Source organism: Pollicipes pollicipes, unplaced genomic scaffold (genome assembly GCF_011947565.3).
Source record: "Pollicipes pollicipes isolate AB1234 unplaced genomic scaffold, Ppol_2.1 Scaffold_2555;HRSCAF=2994_pilon_pilon_pilon, whole genome shotgun sequence".
Lineage (NCBI taxonomy): Eukaryota > Metazoa > Arthropoda > Thecostraca > Pollicipedomorpha > Pollicipedidae > Pollicipes > Pollicipes pollicipes.
Window position 1 is genome coordinate 738,381 of NW_023596136.1, and position 19,977 is coordinate 758,357.

Sequence of the window (19,977 nt, forward strand, 5' to 3'; positions counted from 1 at the left end):
ACAGCTTATGTTTTGTTTAGTTGGGCGCAAAATGGCCCAAGAAGTCGGCGCGCCCTAAAACCCCAATCATCATCATGTTTTGTTTAGGGCTTCCTAAAACCCAAGTATGCATCAAGTTAGAAGTTTCGGCCAGTGTAACATGCCGCGAAGTCCTTGAAAGTTGTGGGCGAGCTTTCGGCCATCATTTCCCTATGTCTGGCCTAAACACGGAGAACACAGCAATTTACGAGCAATGGGTAGCCGCCGTTCATGATGCACATACGTTAGGACTCACTGGAGTCTGCGTTAACCACTGCGAGCTTGGGAAACCAGAGGTACGGGGTTCGATTCCCCGCGGTGCCCGCCCTTCCTGCCAGGGTGAGAGGCAGGCGACGCTATACAGCCCATGCAGCTGAGTGCGTCGTAAAGCCCCAGTGACACGCACAGGGCTGATTGGACATAGTATGCCGTAAAGAAACGCTCGGTATTCTAGCCCTTTGCATTGTATCCAATGACCAAGGGTGTCCCAGAATGTGGTCCCAGTGGGCAAGGAATTGAACAAAGGTATGCTAAACCGTACTTAACTAAAAAATGACAGATGTCCTCGGTAATACAGACACCATTTACCATAGGCCTCGCCGATAGCATCATGTGGCCCTGAGATATGGCTCACTTGAAGGTCATCTTTTGAAGAATGGTGAAACTCGCCTCCTGGCTCACAGTCCCAATCAGTTTTTATATTTTGGCCTAGCTATCATCATTTGTTGCGCTTTTTGTCGGCGTTTCCTGTGAGGTTAGGAATCGCTCGAGAGCCCCATCTCATGAATTGCTTCTAGAGGGTTGCTGTGCCACTGCTGCTTCACGACCGCACAGCAGCCACGGCTAGCTCTGCGGAGCCCTCGCCTGGCAGCTAGGAGCCCTCGTGGAGGCAGTGTGTGGCTACCCATGTGGCACGTGATTGGCAGGCCTCACCCGCAGCTGGATCAGGCAGGTCGGTGGCGGTGTAATATACTGATGAGGAAACCCCGAGGAAAATGGGATGGTGAGCTGGACAGGCGAATACGTGCGGCGTGTGGACATGTGTAAGAGGGCTCGTTACGCAACGGGCATGCTTTTGCGATCCACTGTGACAACGTCAATATATTCGACCGCAGTCAACACAAGCTGAGATGAGAAAGATGGCACACATGCGTAGATAAGTGGATTCTTCACAGCAAAAGCCAAGTAATATGTTAAGATGAATTGTGACGTAATATCAAAAGTCAGAAGCCAGGATCCACAGCATCAAGATCAACAATTAAACATTCTACGAGGCTGACAAAGAGATAGGTGGAGTACCGAGGGGCGGAAGGACTTGCTCCTTAATTGTATTGCAACATATTTTGTCCCTCCTTTTTTGGCAAGTGAACTGAGCACTTATCACCGGAGCTGGGGCGTGCCTTTTCCCACGCCGATTACATATGCCCCACTTTGTCACTCGTGTTCGTCTTTGTCCAGCGTCGTCGGCAACGCGATTCAAACCCGTCGCACTCACCACTGAACAAAGCGGCATACAACGAGAATGCTCAACACAGTCGCATAGGGAACAAGACAAGCCGCCGGAGTTTCCGCACTGGACCCAAGCACTTCATCCCACTGCCCATCGTACGCAATGTATTTATTGACACAGTTCTCCACTACCGACAGCGGTCCGGCGCAATCCAGCACCACCTGGTGGAAGTTGCGCAAGTCAAACTTTTGCCCCAGCCGCTTGATGGCTCTGGCACGGAGCTCTTTCAGACGTAGCTCCCCCACCTTATACGCAGTGGCTTGGCCTGGCCAAGTGACGTAGCGTCGGACCTCATTCTGTGAAAACGATAAATGCCATTATGACACTCCTTAGAAATTTCACTGGAATGGCACGGTCTGGCTACAGCGGGACCGATTGGCGTTCGCAGCACCACGAACTGCTAACGAGGCACTGGAATGTCTATCTCTTGCGTTACTGTAGCTGTTAAGGGCAATCTCGAGGCTGAGTAGATGAGATATGCGATCCAGTCAGTCAACACACACTCGTTCACGCACTGGTGCTTGGCGCCCAGTGTATGCTGCAGCGGCAATCAACCTAAGTGTTATTTGTCTTGATTGCCACTGTTGTTGCTGTTGCATTGATTGCGGCCGATCGTTTCGATAAACGTTGCACCGCTGGACACAGGTGTTCTGGCTTCTAAAGATTGCGAACACGCCTGTTTAAAACTGCAACATAAATGTAATACTTTGTCAATATTTCAAAGCTTTTTCACGGGTCCATTGAACATCCGATAGACGTCCGCACGCAAACATGTGTTGGCAATGCCAACACCAAATGCTGACCCCGCGTCGATCAGCCCTATTGAACATTGAACAGCGCCCACGTGGGCACAGTATGAATACAGGGCCGTCGTCCCGGCAGAGTGCCACCCTTTTCCGCGATCGCTGCCACAGTGCTACTGGACAGGGATCCTGCACTTAAGCTGTCCATGGCTCACCTCTAACCGCTCGCGAGGCGATGCCGTATGCTCCAGCATGTAATTGAGCGCCATCTCTTGAGTCCAGTTGAAAGCGTGGAGTCCAGTGTCGACGACAAGGCGGCAAGCGCGTAGAATCTCCAGACTGTAGCCGCCATACCTGACGTAGTCACACAAAAATAGCACGTGCATCACTTGTATGCGTTGCTTTTTAATTTGCCCTTTCAAATGTGCGTCCAAGTCACCATAGAAAGTGTTTGTGTGCATCAAAGCCAAGACGAGCCTACTACATCGTTCTCATGCAAATTAAAATTGCACAGACCGATTACCCATCTTGTCAAACACGAAGCTACAGCCGTCATTTACGCATTTTGGGTCTGTTCTTCTGTCAGCTATCCTGGGATGACAGTTCCTCGGCCCATGAGCTGCACACCCTTCACCCCAGAGGCCGCCCGCGCCTCAGTCCAGCCTCCGTCCACCCCTCACCCGAGCCTCCGTTCACCTCTCCGCTCCAGCCGGCGTGGCTGACCCGGCGCGCAGAGTGGGACCCCAGGCCCAGTCACTAACCTCTCGATGGGGTGGCCGTCGTACAGGGTCAGGGCCTCGCCCAGCGACTCGGCATACAGTGCCCAGCCCTCGACGAGGGCCGTGTTGGAAAGCAGACGAGAGGGCGACATGCTAGTCTCGCCGGCGTCGCCGTGGGCGCGCCGAAACCGCGGCAAACCTGCAACACGGTCACACGACCGGCGGTGACCGCTGCCACGCGGGAGCGCGGCTGCCAGGCAGCGTGCGGCTCTGGCAGTTGATAACAAACGATTGGGTGACCCATGGTGCTCGTGCAGTGCTGTTGATTGAGGGCATGAGGCTGGGTGGTACGTGGCGCCTGGCACTATGTATGCCTGGCACTCATTTTCTCTGCCTCGCTCATTGTCGCTGCTCGATTGTTCTATTGCTCGCAGTGTGTTTCGGCGTTCCGTCTGGTTGTAACAGCCTGAACTACACGTGTGTGCCATTCTTCCCCTTTATCTCTCGGGTTAGGCCTAACTCTCCGTGTACGCATCAGTGTGATATTCGAGGAGTTGCACACAAAAAATGACGCCTGTTTCTTCTTTCCTACCTTTGCTGTACACTTTTCAGTTTGTTTCTGGTGCTCTATATGGACCAATGTTTGGCTCAGGAGTAGTTAACATTTTGCCCACCGGCCACTGATGCTGTCCTTCTGTGGTCGCTATGACCACGGGTGGTCGAGATAACGGCCTAGTTTCCAACTGCACTTTTCATATTCGATGGTTTACAAATATCATGTCTCACTCAAACGAATAGGGAATCAAAGTTATATACAACAGTAGCAATGTCGCGAGCAGCCCTGTCTCATACTCAACCTGCATTCCAATAAGTACATTTATCAGCGCACAACGTTGAAAAGAGCTGCGCTCTTTGTCGGTGGCAAGTGCATAGCACCATAGCCAGTGCCTGCAAGTCCATCCGAGGCGTGACCAGTCTCACCGTTGTTCTGTTTGAGGGCGGAGAAGTAGAGGTGGTGGCCCGGGTTGGCCTCGTGCAGGGCCAGAGCCATCATCTCGTATTTGGGCGTCTTGTCAAACAGGTTAACGTTGACCTGGAATCTGCCTGGCAGCGAGCCGTCGAACGCTGGAGGCCGGTATGACGCGAAAATTGCCTTCTTTTGGCTGATTGGCTTCATCTCCACGCTGGTGGAAAGTAAGCCGCGAAGATGAATTGCATGGGGTGAACAACGACTGTTTTGGACGTGGATGGGGAACATATGAAGAATATCGCTGCAAATATGTCCGTTTGTCACAGAGACTAAACATTGTCCGTCGAGTATTCCCATCGACCCCTAACAGCGACAGCCTTCTGCAAAAAGCACCGCAGTGCTGGTTTAAAGACAGCACCTTGCAAGGTAATGCCTGCCATCATTTCGTCTAAAGTGTCACAGAACTTTTAACACATGAGGAATCATACCCAGGATTTTTCAGCTCAATTTACGAAGTTGGATTGTCCTTTCGACCAGAGCTTCGAGAACCTTATCAGCACTGCTAGAAGCATGACATGCGCAAACGTTGATTAGGCCTGATGAGACGCCTTGCGCAGCTCGGGATGAGCTGGGGACACAAACCTTACTGCTCTCACTACGTGGGTAATGCAGGAACATGAGAAAATAGATGCCGTCGCCTTTTTGGCACCCAGTGTCACACACACACCAATGAGCTCTATAAATGCTGGGATATTCACAATGTAACACACAGATTAACGGCGATGGCAAGCACCTGCGCGCAAATTCACAAAAAAACTGCATGTAAAATATTGACAAGCTGCAAGCATCGTCAGACCTGAGAATTGCACTTAACAAAATCAACCACTTTGCAAAGGCTCGCGGTTTTAATTAGGGTTGAAAAACCCTTCCGATTGAACGGATATGATTGGCAACAAAAAGCGGAACTTTTGCGAGCCATTTGATGACAAAATCGCAAAAATAATTACAAGAGACAAGACCATATTACGACAGACCATCCCAGCTACACGCATCTCAAACTTGGTACTGGTCTGTACTCACTGAAGCTTGCAGCGTGAGCATGTGTAGAGCACATGTCGAAACATTGACGTTTCGCTGTATAAGCAAGTTGAGCCACAATATGTTGCCAAAGGTGGCAGCTTTAATCAGGATAGTTTTTAGCAGGCGGCAGAAATATACTACGAACCTACTACAACCGTGCTGACGTCACAGGACAATGGTGCCAGAGCTTTTCCAATGCCCCCCAGATCAGTGCTTTTTACGGATTTTTCAGCCAAGATTCAAGTTACAAACTAACCTGCATAAAATACAAAATTACTAGCCCCATTACTGGTCGTGAGGCTAGTAATCACTAGCGTCATTACTAGTCAAAATTACTAACCTCATTACCTGGCCGTGACTGACCATAGCAGCTTGCGACAAACGTGATCAGTTAGCTTCGTAGCGTTTTCAAGCGTCGTGCCACTTAAGACAGATAGGCTCGAATGCTTGCCGCGCGGTAGTGCGTTGGGTCCAGAGCAAAGGATGTGGGCTTCTTTTGGTTGTGTTCACGTCAGAAGGTGACTAGCCAGAGGGGCGTAGCTAATCGTCAGGTTTTCAGGTGCTGTGCCCCAGGTGACAATTTGGCTACTGGTGACAATTTAGACGGTGTCAAATTTCGTCGGTGACAGAAAGGGACTTTTCTACCCTGCTTTTACTAAGCATGGTCAAAGTGTCGCGAAGTACTCATTGGATGAATATTGGCAACGATCATGGTCAGAAATAAGCTTAATTTCCATCGGCTGGGTCATAACGCATCCTCTGTACACAGTCACCAACCCGCGCCTTTGCCAACACAATAGTCCGTTTTTGTCCTCCATCAGTAACAGTCAAATCCATGGCGCTGCCACACTAAACGACCAGATATTCCCGCCCCACGCTCTTCGAATTTCTCACGATCTAAACTATTAAATTTCCGTCTACATTGAATGGGGAGGTGAAATCGTGGCAACAGTGCAGCGCTGCAAAATTGCACTACCTGATCAAACAACTTATGTTTCAAATGACTCAAAAATATTAGAGCACCACCTTGCAAGAATAAAGCTACTAAACTGAGACATTTCATGACGGGGCAATCAGAAGCTACGACGATATAAGCCAGCACCAGCTTGTCTGGGCGGGTCACTACAGCCACAAGATCTTCGTTTAGACACGACCTTAAGACTTGCTCGTTCTGTGTCACCGCTGGAAATCATGGCAATGTGATATCGAGTTAAGCCTTGCTATACGGCTCGGTTGGCAATCAGGCCTCACCGATTCATACCAGGCCAGTCATTTCGCTTACATGACGTCATCGACTGGCAGTTCCCAGACGACAGCAGGCAGGTGTTGTTGTATGCGGTTCTGAATCATGTCCGTGAAGCCTGCCATTAGTGCCTCGGGACTGCTGTGGTAGTTGGATGGGTCGCTTCGCAGCTGCTCCGAAAACGAACTAGTGTTGGCACCACGGAATCCCTGACTGGTGGCTATCTGAAACACCCGGCACGCATAAGCTTTATGCGTTTTAGCGTCCTTCTGCATGTAGGCGTGAAGAAATGAAAAATTGAAAACATCAAAATGTCAGGTAGAACCACATCCACCATGTGGTTGTAGCGACTTGTTTCCTTCACTTGGCGACAGCACAACCCGCTTCTATCTACTTCAAAATGCGAGGAGGCAGCGATGCGTATCAACGTGTGATCGTGCGTACCTTTTTCATTTCGCCCTCAATCCTTTCCACTTCATCCAAGCCCATCTGATGGATCTCCTCCGCCGTGAGTTTTGTCGAGGTGTGATACCGGAGACACGCCTCGTAGAACGCCGGCCCGTTGGGCAGTGACGTCACAGCTACCTCCTCCCTGGTGTTCGGCAGGTATTCCGACTCAACAAAGTCCGCTGAAAAGAAATGCACTTCGTGTGTAGTTCTGGTGGGGGCAGCATTCGTCGCCAACCCGGGGTATTTTGAACAGTTTTGTGCGGCAGTTGGTTAATTCGTGGAATGTTGCTTTCCGATCGGTGTTGACCGCTACTGAATGAAAAGACTCACTGATCGCCTTTGAAACCCGGGATGCGTCTATGCAGCAATTATGCATAAACGTGTCGTAATAACTGGAACATACCGTTGCCAATGAGAAATGGACTAGCTGTAAGGTGTTGTTCCCAGTTGAAATATGCGGAAGGCAGCTTCCCGTATTGCCATCACCAATGCCAGTTAGCTGTGAAAAAAGCAAAAGGCCAAGACGTCCCACTCCGTCAGTTGCCTCGTAATACCTAGCTTCAGCAGATGACCGATAACTTCAATTTGGACAGCCTGCCGCCCTTTCATCTGCAGCTCAGAACGGACCGGATCCCGAATTTCTTCAGGCATCTTCAGGAACGGCGCGAAGTAGCTGGAGTCGTCAAGGGAGACGTTCTGTGCGCGCAGTTGTGCTGGCAGTGTCTCCTGGTGGAGCGAAACAGCATGGTTGGTGCTTGGAACGACTCAGAAAGAGCGCGCTGGTTGGTACTTGGAGCGGCTGAGAACTTGGGTAGAGTAGAGCGCATTTCCGTGCAGGGCTGGAAGGATATGCTTCATTCGTAGCTTCGTTGTCTGGGCAGCCCACTTAGCCTGAGTGATCATCGCATGTCAAACAATACAAAGAGAAGGGATAGACCTCCAAGTGCAGCACCGGCCAGAACGGGAATCAGACGAGTCCGCACATGGCAGGCCCCAGGATCACATTCCATACCGCTTATGGAATTTATGACATGCATTGATACGTGCGTTATTGGGTGCTCGGAGCTAGAAATTCCAGACAGACACACACATCACAATAAAATGTGCCCTTTTCGTTTTTTCATCGCAACTGCTAAAGCTGTACCCCTCGCCTCTTCTGTGAAATACTACTTACTTCCCTGATAGTAATGACGTCATTGTCATCATCTAGCGTACCTTGGTTTATCCCAGTTTGATACAACACATTGCTGATGCAGCTCCAGAAGCACTGATGTATTCACGTGTCTAACATAGTTCGTTCGAAAAAGATTTAAGACGCGGACCTAATCACTTGTGCCCCGAAGTTGAATTGTAACGCATGGGTACTCGTACGTTGCAAGTTCATACACTTCTGCTATTATTGCCCATGTTTTTACGTTGCGAATGTATGTTTGTCATTCGAACGCTAGCATTTATTATTCCTATTGCGGGAAGAAATGACATCCAACACTGTGCGTGATTTATGATCGCACATGCAGCAAAAGTGGCATTTTCACCCAAAAAGAACTGAAAAATGGGGCCTGCAAAATCTGCGCCTCCTGTGGCGTACTGTTGACTTTCGCTTTGCCTGTCTCGTTAATCGATTTGCTGTCGATTTAGTCTTTGGAGGTAAAGTCGCTCGAAGTGCAGACTATTGACTGCCGGAGTTAGTCGTTTTCCGTCGCTCGGTCGGTGCAAGGGACGCCACTGCGGAGGTTGGGACCTACCCAGCCCAAAGCACGAATAAGGGCGCGGGTCCGGTCCTTGGGTGGCAGCGAATGAGTGAGCACAGGTTTCTAGGATGTGGCGAAGGCAGGTGAATGCGATCTGCGCACAACCGGAATTTCACCTTTTCCATCGCGTTTGTAAGTTCAGTATATATTATGACAACATGTCTAGGCTTATTGCCCGAAAGTTGCAATTTGATATGCATTATAAGCACAACTATCACTAAACCATAGACATTCGGCGATTTTTACCAGCTTCAATGCTTATATATCTAATTAGCCAGCTACATATGTATCAGGCACGCTCACTCAAAAACGAAGGCCAAAAAAGGTCTTGCAGGAACAATTGCTATCCAATGAGTGGTGACGTCATGTACCTACTTATTTTGGATTATTTGCCTGTGCTATACAGCCGCAATGCTACGAGTTGGCGCACACAATATTATGCATGCTATGTCGTGCGATGCAATTTTTTTTGCGTGGTGAATGATTTGTTAGTGAATTACATTTTAAGGACATGCTCTGCTGCATGCGAGTGTGAAATCAGCTTTAGGTGAGGTCTGAGTTAAATCTTATCTGTAGATACCAGCCACCTGGGGAAGGGTTGTACATAATCACGTCTAAAACAGCACAGATCTGATATAAAGGAAGGATTATCATAGATTGTTCGGCGCCGATTTGCCTTTGGTGGCACTCCTCCCCATCCTCTTCCCACAGAGATCAGCAACGACTGCGCAGATAACATCATAAAATAGCTATCTAAATTCCCCAGGCGCTTTTGAAAAGAGGCTTCTGACAACTCTCCCTCCGAATCATTCATGCAAAAGACAGTGTTATTAACTGCTTATGCACCTGGAAGGCACGTGAATGCGGCAAACTGGGACTATGTCACAAATTAAGAGAAAGCATTTGTTTGACGGTGGCGGCCGATGACAAATATTTCCACTCTTTCAGTTAGCGATCATTTTTGTCAACGCCATAACTTCAGCGGCGTTTGCACGGGAGCCTTCGCCGATGAATGGCGTATAATGGCAACTAATGTTGAATGTTTGGCCCCGAACCTAAACTAATACACCGGCACTCTTCAAGAGTGACGAACAGATCCTAAGTGGCCAAACACTTGAAGCAATGGTCAACAACCCTTTTTCACATTGTTGCAGGATGCCGCATAGAAAGCATACATAAATGTTTTTACATGTGCGCGTCTTACCCAAGATCACAGAATAGCATATGACTTCACAGCTCTATGCATTAATCCTCACCCTGATAATAGGAGGACGATGAGCCCCCCCCCCCCCCAAAAAAAAAGCTTGTGAGAAGATCTCTCTGAAACGTGTCGAATGTTTCGGCATCCTTTGGATATTCGCTGTGTTTGTTTTGACGTCTAAAATGTTCCTCTGTTAATCTGGTTTCTGAAAAGCATAGTTTTTGTGGGAATAGTGCACGGTGATCCACGGCTGGCGCGGGCGCGTGGTGACAACCGACGGATCCTCGGTGGCGCGGGCGAGTGGTGACAACCGACGGATCCTCGGTGACGCGGGCGCGTGGTGACAACCGACGGATCCTCGGTGGCGCGGGCGAGTGGTGACAACCGACGGACCATCGGTGACGCAGGCGGGTGGTGACAACCGAGGGATCCTCGGTGGCGCGGGCGAGTGGTGACAACCGACGGGTCCTCCGTGGCGCACAGCGGCCGACAATGCTTTCGTAACTTCCAAATGCCGTTGCATACAAATACATAGGTTAGTTCTTGAAAAACTGGTGGTACGTTTAAATTGTAGCAGCGACATGAATAGACGGGCATTGTCAACCGGGACTTGGGGGCGCGGGTTCCATGCTTATTACATCAAACGGACGCAGTGCCCACTTTAATACCTTCGAAAGCCGACTAGTCGATCGCACGATCTAACAACCGAATGCAATGGACGGACAAAAACTCCCCACATGGTAAAAATCTTTGCAGATTATTGGTGACTGAGTCGAGTCGCCCATGTCGGGCTTCTGACACCGAACCTTCCGATAAGTTCTAGCAGGACCCCTGGAGCCAGTGTTGCTTGAACGTCACACAGCTAAAAAGACTCAATCTGATCAGTTACATGCATCCGCCAGAAATCCTGATCCAGATTATTGCAGATTTTGGTTGGCGGTGTACTCGGTACTGTCGGCCCGCCCGACCAGCCGTCCCGCCCGACCAGCCGTCCCGCCCGACCAGCCGTCCCGCCCGACCAGCCGTCCCACCCAGCCAGCCGGCCCGCCCAGCCAGCCGGCCCACCCAGCCAGCCGTCCCGCCCAGCCAGCCGGCCCACCCAGCCAGCCGGCCCACCCAGCCAGCCGGCCCACCCAGCCAGCCGTCCCGCCCAGCCAGCCGTCCCACCCAGCCAGCCGGCCCACCCAGCCAGCCGTCCCGCCCAGCCCCGGCCCACCCAGCGCCGGCCCACCCAGCCAGCCGGCCCGCCCACCAGCCGTCCCGCCCAGCCAGCCGGCCCACCCAGCCAGCCGGCCCGCCCGACCAGCCGTCCCGCCCAGCCAGCCGGCCCACCCAGCCAGCCGTCCCGCCCGACCAGCCGGCCCACCCAGCCAGCCGCCCGCCCGACCAGCCGGCCCACCCAGCCAGCCGTCCCGCCCAGCCAGCCGGCCCACCCCGGCCAGCCGCCCGCCCAGCCAGCCGGCCCCCCAGCCAGCCGCCCGCCCAGCCAGCCGGCCCACCCAGCCAGCCGTCCCGCCCAGCCAGCCGGCCCACCCAGCCAGCCGGCCCGCCCGACCAGCCGGCCCGCCCGACCAGCCGGCCCGCCCAGCCAGTTGTCCCGCCCAGCCAGCCGGCCCACCCAGCCAGCCGGCCCACCCAGCCAGCCGTCCCGCCCCAGCCAGCCGGCCCACCCAGCCAGCCGTCCCGCCCAGCCAGCCGGCCCGCCCAGCCAGCCGTCCCACCCAGCCAGCCGGCCCGCTGACCGGCCCCTCCGCGTCCCTGAATGGGTGCGAAACACTCCTCCTACCCACAAGCACAAAAACTCCCCTCAAACTCGCTCCCCACCCCCGAGATCCCAGCGGGCGACCGGTTAGCGGAACATCCGTGGTTACCGGGGAACCCAAACACGACCAATGATTTTTTAACCAGAGAAATGTGAATGGAGGGCACAAATTCCATGCCATCAGGGCACAAACTTCCGACAGAGAGCAGACCAACTTCCCTAAGTGGCCCAACAGCCATTCGGCTAGCGCGCGCCTCGACGGGGTCAATCAAACCCCGAAAATGTTTGCATAATAATTTATGAACGGCACGGCGTGTCTGCACCAAACTTCGCATAGCTGCAGACAACTGAATAGCGAATATATCGGGATAAGAATTACATGCACCCTGTAAGGTCGCTGATCCATGGCAGATCAAAGTCAGGCCGTGGCAAGGTTCAAGTCAAGGTTGGCTAGTCAGACTGTCAACGAATGCAATCTCTAGGACATTGTTTAATCTGGTGCGACAGCTGAGTGTTACATTAAGCGCTGTGCCTCTGAAACAGTTTCTTGGGATATAAAGCAAATGTATTACGCATTTCAACAAACTACATTGGTCAAGAGTCAGGTACGAAGGCTAGACGGAGGTCAAAACCAAGTTTTTTTTTTACTGGAGAGCTTACTTCATGGTTACGTTTCTGATGCTCATTTCGAATTTCTTGATAACAGGGACCACAGCAGACTTCTTCCATAAGCTTCGCAACGGTCAGAGTAGGTCACTGACCTCAAACGACCCAGATCAACCTTTTCTTTGTAAAATGAAGTAAAAAATCGAAACAGTTTTGCAGGATTTAGGATAACCAGAGCGTTCTTAAGATTAAACGAGGTATCTGACCTAAAACTAACACCAATAACCCTTTGGTTAGAACAGGTATCTAGGTTTAACGCGGGCCCATGAGTAGGTCTGTAGACACGTTAGAAACCAATCTTGAGTTTGACCTTGTTTAACGTTAATGGACCCAAATGTCGTGGACTGTGAATATCGCATTTTAACAAAGGTAAGTTCACAGACTGAAAGTTTGGCATCTCTTGAGTTTGGCATCGTTTGGCATGGAGTTTGGCATGGAGCATCCATGACAACGCCCACCCTGTGAGTTTTGCATCTCTGGCTCTATTAGTTTTTGAGATATTAGGGTTCGCGGGCACACTGACCCCAAGCCAAACGAAGGGTATTCAACTGGCCACCCGGGCGTGTGTCTAAAGGGTCGAGCATGTTTCGCCATCATACGCAGTTGTCATTTGTGCAGCAGCTTTGTGCGCCGTTGGGGATGGTGGCAGTTGTGTCCAGGGACACTTCGAGTGCAGTGTTCGTTTCTGCTTGGCGAGGAATAAGTTGTTATTCACAACAGATTCAAGAGCTTCCATAAAAGGCATCACCCCAACAAATACGAGCAATCATGTTTTCACACCCCCTGGGAGCAGCCTGGAAACTGAATCACCCAAATGAGCTAAATGATGAACCGTGTGACATCTCGAAAAAGAAGCTGGACCTTCAGACACTGCAACCCTGATTTGACGAAGATCTGCACGACTCACCACGCACCAAAATGAAAAATTTCCGCTGTCCATCCCCAAACCCAAATGAGTTTCAACTTTCTTAGCATGGAACCACACCACCACCTAAATTTGGTTGCTTTTACGCATTTCACGCCAACAAATCATAAACATTTAGCCCAGAGTTCCAACCAGTCAGAGTCCTTTAATAATGATTGTTCCTATGTTTCCGAGAGAGGCTGAGTTCATATGACTCAACTTAGCTGAATTTGGAACTAGCTGAGATGGCCAAAAGTTGTTCTGAAGGGAATCAACAGCAACTATGTATCGGCAACAAATTCATGGTTGCGTTGAAAAAACACTTGAGGTCGTCGGCAGGTAGTAGTCCACCCAATACATACCGGTAGCTTTATTTTAAATGGGAAGTACGCCGATGTCAGTCAATCTGGGCACTCATGGCAAGCATTCAAGATCGAGGGCATTCCATAGACTAACCATTGAAACGTTGTGCAGCACCATTCCTTCCTCAATGCCCATTCTGAGCAGCATGATGACTTCCTCCACTTTTCTCGGAAACGCGCCATACCTGAAATGTTAAAAGGTGCAGCAACGCGTCAAGTTTGATATCAAGGTCGTAACCGTAGCTCGGCTTCGCGGTAGGAATAGATCGACCCGCATAATCAGGCTCCAAAAACTTACTTCAATAAATCTCCATTGATTGCTCTTTGCGTAGCAGGGAAAAAAGATGCTTTACGCACGATGGATTCGTGCTTGATGCTTTCACGGTGGGTACGAGTCGCGGACTACTCGGTGATGTCTCTAGGTCCATTAGCTCATGCCCAGACTGAGTTGATATTGACAACCACCCAAGGTGTTAACAGCCCCGGTCAGAAAGGCAATATCGCACGATAAGAATGCGGTTGTTTTGCAGCGCCTGTTCCTTACACATTCCTGCACGCTTCCTGAGGCCAGGCCGAGTGAGGAAATGCCACATAAAACTCAAACATTACCGTTTCTTCTAACATTTTTGAGAACAGCATATTACGACCATCGAGACATGAGGGTCACGCCTCCCATGGTACCAGGTGCAGCGGCGCAGCTAGAGGGGAGGGGAAGGGGCCACTGTGGGTCCGCTCGCGATCAGGCCCGCGTCTATTGTACGTTTTCACCATGAACTGCTCCAGCGGTTATTTTGTGATGAGTGGTCACCGTGTTACGTGGCTCCTCTAAGTGCAATTTTGGCAGTGGCCCAACCTAGGCTCAAATCTGCTAGTGTAGCTATTCGATGCTCTGGAAATTGATTCATCTTTTAACCTGTAGTAGGTCAAAAACAGGCCATCCTTATCAGTCAATGTAATTATTATGGAATCTTTCAGTTTGATGCGACATCGGAGTGTAAGACGGAGTTATAACCTTCAAGATGGTTTCGTCGACGCTAAGACGATTCGAAATAGGATTTCAACTAGTTGCACTGGCCTTGGCTCAGATACAACAGTCAGATAAAGATCTATACCAAACAGGTTTCTACTGGAAAACTGATTTGAAGAAGTGCTCCATGTTCGATTCGAGTTCTTAGGCAACACTGGTGTCAACAGGCTTATCAATTGGATTTCATGACAGCCAAGGGAGAACATTGACCTTAACGCGACGTCGGTCAAACTTTTGCTTTTGGGAACATGCAGCCTGAGGAAGCTCTTTACCCAGATTTTGAGGTCAAATTTCAAAATTATCCCAAATGATCTTGGTCATTTCAACGTTTGAAAAGTCACAACGGGACCGACCTGATATAACCTCGACTGACCTTTTGTTTAGAAAAGGTGTCTTGATTAAAACAGGTTGTGTGAGGTCTGAGGTCACTCAGGATACCGATCTCCATTTTGACATGGTTTACCTTATTTGACATGAAGGCACGATCGAGAGACATGACGAGTCGACACAGATAAATCCCCATGAAGCCGTGTCTAATACTTACCCTGTGAATTTGATCTTTCCAGCTTTGTTGGTTTTTGGTAGCTCAGGGGGTCAAATTGACTTTCCTTTCCAACCGAGCGCGTCGCATTCAATGGGCCACCCGGCTCACGTGCTAAAGCATACCACACCTGTCATTTGCGAATGTTGTCTACTATGCCGGGTAGACAGGTAGACAGGTTGTCTACCATGCCTGGTAGATGTCTACAATACCAGCCGTGATGCATTCTACTGCTACAGGCAGGACTACGGGCTGACATGTGTACGAGCGGGCCGGCATATTTCACGTTCAGGATAGTGATCATACCGGTGTCGCTGCAACTCTTCTGCATTTAATAACCAATTTTACGAATTGAATTCCACTGGAAATTATTCACTGAAAATACCCACCACCGCAAAATTATTCTCGTTACCGAGGAGTGGACCGCACCCGTACCTTTGTGCGTGCCATGCTTACCTTTTTAGAAGGTTGCGATAGTCTTGCTCGTTTTTAAAAGGCATGTGTTTTATCACTTTGCTCAGAGCTTTTCCGACGCTGTATAGATATGTTGATGGGAAGAGGTATCTGAAATCGAACCAATGCTGGATGTAGTGCTTGCCAGTACCGTCAGGGTATTCCGACAAACGAGAAAGCACCGGTATGCGGCAAATGGAGGTGTCTTGGACGAAAACCTTCACATAAGCTCATGCAATGTTTAAATGCATTCGCAATGCTCTGATAAAAAAACTGCAGGGATATCCCGCACACACAGACACATTCCTTGTTCCATTCTTCTGCTCTCAGCGCTTTTCAACTACATCATTTAGCAGCCATGTATAGCCCTGTTTCGGGACTGCACAGGGCTGGTCGCACCAACAAGCATACACACCACACCAAAGCCAAGTCTGGGTGCACAGCTCCCGTGGCTCACCCTTTGTACGTTTCTCCGTCTACGAAGGCGACTAAGTTGTCCCTCAGTACGGTGGCGCTGACCCTGGTGTGGTAGCTGAGGTCGTCCTTCAACAGCTTCGACACCTCAATCAGATACGACTGCATCTGCGTCAGCCTGGAACGGTGCGCCGACATCGACACAGAAGTCAGCCGGTCGTCGTAGCTGTGGTTGCCAACCTGCCGACGGGGAGTCAATGTGGTCAGCGAAAAGGGCATCAAGGGTGACACAAAACACAAGACAGATGTTGAGCCCCCACCCGCGTATATATAACCCATGCACAAACGAGTCCATGTTTGGTGTGCAAAGATAAACCGCATCTCTCCAGAATTTCGTCAACATGTCATCAATCCGTAAAGCGAGAAAGCCGCGCGCGCGCGCCCGCACACACACACACACACACACACACACACACACACACACACACACACACACACACACACACACACACACACACACACACACACACACACACACACACACACACACACACACACACACACACACGCACGCACACGCACACGCACACGCACACACGCGCACACACACACACACACACACACACACACACACACACACACACACACACACACACACACACACACACACACACACACACACACAAGACATCATGCTGGGTATGTATACAGTCGGTAGACTGTGCTACTCTTTATCTACTCGACATAAGCAAGAACAGCCATGTGATGCTGCTGTTTTGCCATCATGAGTGTTAAGTTCTCGTAAAGAAACTAATCCACCTTTGTCATGCGGGAGTGCTGACCAAGCACAACCATTCGCATGTTTCAGGTGTGTCTTCTTTTGGTTGGTGAAGTGCTTCTGCACTTTGTCAGGTGCAGTATATTCCAGTGCGATGATCCAGAGCTATGGAATCACCCCCTCGTCCCTCCCATTTCGACATCCGGTGATCCTTCTCATCCTGCCAACCCGTCATATCTCCATTGTTGCAGTATATTCCAGTGCGATGATCCAGAGCTATGGAATCACCCCCTCATCCCTCCCATTTCGACATCCGGTGATCCTTCTCATCCTGCCAATCCGTCATATCTCCATTGATCCAGTCATCGCCTAAATTGTAGTGCTCGCCTTCTACCAGCAGCTTTACAATCATCCTTCCGAAAGCCGCCTCTTCTTTCCTGACTAGCACGGCCCACGTCCACGTCACTTGACGGAAACTGCACTGACTTCCTCACCGCACCGTTGTTACCGCAAGGGAACAGGGAGAGATGTTCGACGGGGCGCAAAGTTTCCCTGAGAACATCCTTCCGACATGTCGTGCAGACGCGCTCAAATTTACGCCGGCCTAATGAGTACTCACTGCGCGTGTTTGCGCGCCAAAAACGTACCCAGCATTTCTGGCATCCGAGCAGTGATGGTATTGTAGGAACACTGCTCGGCAGTTCACCGTTGGCGCAGGCAGCGGGTGGCAACCGGAGAGCCAGCCGATCGCGCGTGACAGCCAACATTGTCACATTGGCGGGTTCCTACAGTGAGGTCTTTAGCTGAAAACGTTAAATGCATTTCAATGCGCTCAGGATAAAATCATGAACACGCCTGTGTAAGCTTTATGTCGCTACATTGCACGCTTCCGTAAATAATGGCATGTAAACGTGAAAAGTGCGATTTTCGGGGAAAGTTGACCTTAGACCTAGCATAATAGGGTCGGTGTTTTACCTAGTAGCATGCGATTTATTACCAAATGTGAGATTGCATTGAGACCGATACACCGGTCTTTTCCGCGAGACTCTAGTGTTCTTAATTTAGATACTGTAGAGGGTTCGCATCTCCCCTATCAATCCCCGTCATGAAAAGGCGAATCAGGGCGAGGGTACACCCTCTGCTGGCAGCGCTGTTCGTGGATGGTTGAGCGCCATACCGTGGCGACGCCTCCGACAGGGAGCTCCGGAATTTAAATGCTTGCTAGACCGCCTTTCTTTCTTCATTGTCACTTTATTCTGTATCCTCGCGACACTTTTTGCTGGGTCGATCCTGGGGTAGCTGCACACACCGGCCATGAGTGGGCTAAGTGTCCCGGCGTGGGACCCGTCCGAGCGCCCAGCACATTTCCCGAAGGAGGGCATGCAAGCAATATCTGATCGGTAGACTCTCAAGTGCATACAGCTTTGCCATAGGCTCCGTCTGCCTTTCCTCACCCCATAACACTGAAATGGCCGCTACTGGCCGAAAAGCCCCAGATATCCTGAAGCAGTCGAGAGCTAGATATGATCATAAAGGTCAACATGTAGCATAGGTCATTTTTGGGTATACGTCCAGCAACCCATCAGGTGGCTTTGGAACTCGGCATAACCTGCAATCTTAAAGGGAGCGTTTTTCATTTGTAGAGGGGGGAGGGGGGCTAACTGAATTAGCCAGTTTAACATAATTTGGTGCCGCCCACATTCCTGGCCTTCTTGAGACGCAAATATCTCTGTTTTTTAGGGACGACCGCGAAGTTGTGCAGACAATTTCACGTGGACTATTTCAAGGTCGCCCAGGCAAGTATGACATCATACAGACATCACTTAAATGCCGTCACCTCTTTGGTCATGCGGCGTTCAAGATCACGTCAAATAAAGTCGTCGATTTATTTGTGTCTTGCGTGCGTGAGCATGATCCCTGAAAGCACCGGACTTCAATCTTCGGTTCGATGCCAACATTATGCGTTTAGTGCAAGCCTACTCGTGGCTGACGCGTGCCGCCTGCCCGGGTAAGCGAGGCGCCGCGAAGAGCGCAAGATCAAGGGCGTACAAGCTGCCCTTTTATCGTCCAGGGTGTTACCGGACAACGACCCAGGGGTGTGGGCATCAAGGCAGCAAGTGCACACCAACAAGCCCGATACCAGTTTGCATGCGCACCTCCAGCGACCAAACCCGGTTTCTGCTGCGCAAGCGGCGTGGCCTTGGACGGGAGCCAGGTGCTCGGCGGCCGGCGCGCGGCTCGCTTTCACCGGGTTACTCAGGCCGAGGAGAAACGCGGGTGCTGTGGGTGTGGACTCGGACATCCCGCCGTGTTCGACGATCGCAGCCAGGTGGAGTTAGACATAGAGCAGACGTCAATGTAGCCAAGCCTGCATTTGTGTGTGGTGTGTTGAGTATAAATACATATTGCTGGTGTTCCTCGTTATGCGTGGCAAACTACGCCTACGCTTATTTATGAGCGCATCCAAGCATACCAATATATTCGCATTCACGGGTAGCGGTTTGGCCGTGTATCAAAACATTGATAAATAATGCTAACACAAGTTGAATTATAATGTCAGACCCCGTGTCCGATCCCAACCCATCCGATCATCTCGTGCGCATCGCTTCCACGCACATCCCTCCAAAGTGGACCACTCCATACAACCCTCGCAGCGAGTTCGAAGCTGTCCTCAACTTCATCGTCAAATCGCCCGCGCCATTTGCATCGTGACCCTGCGGTGGTGCAGAGAGTGCAGTCACACCATGCCCGTTACACAGCACGAGCGCGGCGGCGAGCTCCCCGCGCTCACCGCGGCGGCGAGCTCCTCGCGCTCACCACGGTGGCGAACTCCGGGTTGTCCTGCATCCGCCAGTCGAAGTATCTGTCGAACAGCTCTCGGGCGGCACCATCGCCGTCGGTGGCAGCGCGTGCCGGGCCGGCCAGGAGAATCACCGCCACCACAGCGGAGGTCCACGGCACAACCATGTCGAGAGCACGCGAGGCGCACTGTCGGCCGTGCCGGGCCCGTCCAGCGAGGTTCGGCCGGCTGCCGCTGGCGGCGCCACCGGCGTCTGCCCCCGCCGGTGGAATGACCTGACGCACGTGACGCCGCAGTGCTGTACCGTTAGGAGAGTCGCAACCCGCGCTCCCGGCGATCTGTGGCTTGGTTATTTGGGTTGGAGCCCTTTCGACTAACATTGATCATCTCAGGGGTACGGGATGAAGGAGACTGGGTAACGATGGGGCAGGACTGCATGCGCCGGGGGGCCAACCACCGAGCTTAGCCCGTGCAGAGACCCTCCACGGGGTATGCGCTGGGCGCCCGGTTGGGTCTCCCTCCAGTGAGCCTCTCGGCCCAGTTGGGGCTGGCGCTGCAGCCCGCCCCGGACAAACGGGGCGTCGG

At 51.3% G+C, this 19,977-nt stretch overlaps 1 protein-coding gene across 1 annotated transcript; it reads right to left on the reverse strand.

The window, feature by feature from the left end:
* Window positions 1-1,101: 1,101 nt before the first annotated feature.
* Window positions 1,102-19,592, reverse strand: LOC119106749 (uncharacterized). The gene is made up of 11 exons (XM_037230167.1): window positions 19,410-19,592; window positions 15,858-16,054; window positions 15,404-15,511; window positions 13,474-13,564; window positions 7,288-7,459; window positions 6,728-6,912; window positions 6,323-6,507; window positions 3,972-4,174; window positions 3,033-3,189; window positions 2,487-2,625; window positions 1,102-1,824 (listed from the first exon to the last, which is right to left on the reverse strand). The coding sequence occupies exons 1-11, from the start codon at window positions 19,557-19,559 to the stop codon at window positions 1,510-1,512; spliced, it is 1,902 nt and encodes a 633-aa protein (XP_037086062.1). The 5' UTR covers window positions 19,560-19,592; the 3' UTR covers window positions 1,102-1,509.
* Between the last annotated feature and the right edge of the window lie 385 nt (window positions 19,593-19,977).

Excerpts from the sequence above, each read along its gene's own strand:
- LOC119106749 (XM_037230167.1), bottom strand. The coding sequence starts at position 19,559 with ATGGTTGTGCCGTGGACCTCCGCTGTGGTGGCGGTGATTCTCCTGGCC. Across the intron at positions 15,512-15,857 it reads GACGGAGAAACGTACAAAGG|ATACCTCTTCCCATCAACAT; the intron begins GTGAGCCACGGG and ends GTTCGATTTCAG. Across the intron at positions 2,626-3,032 it reads GACGGCCACCCCATCGAGAG|GTATGGCGGCTACAGTCTGG; the intron begins GTTAGTGACTGG and ends TGACTACGTCAG.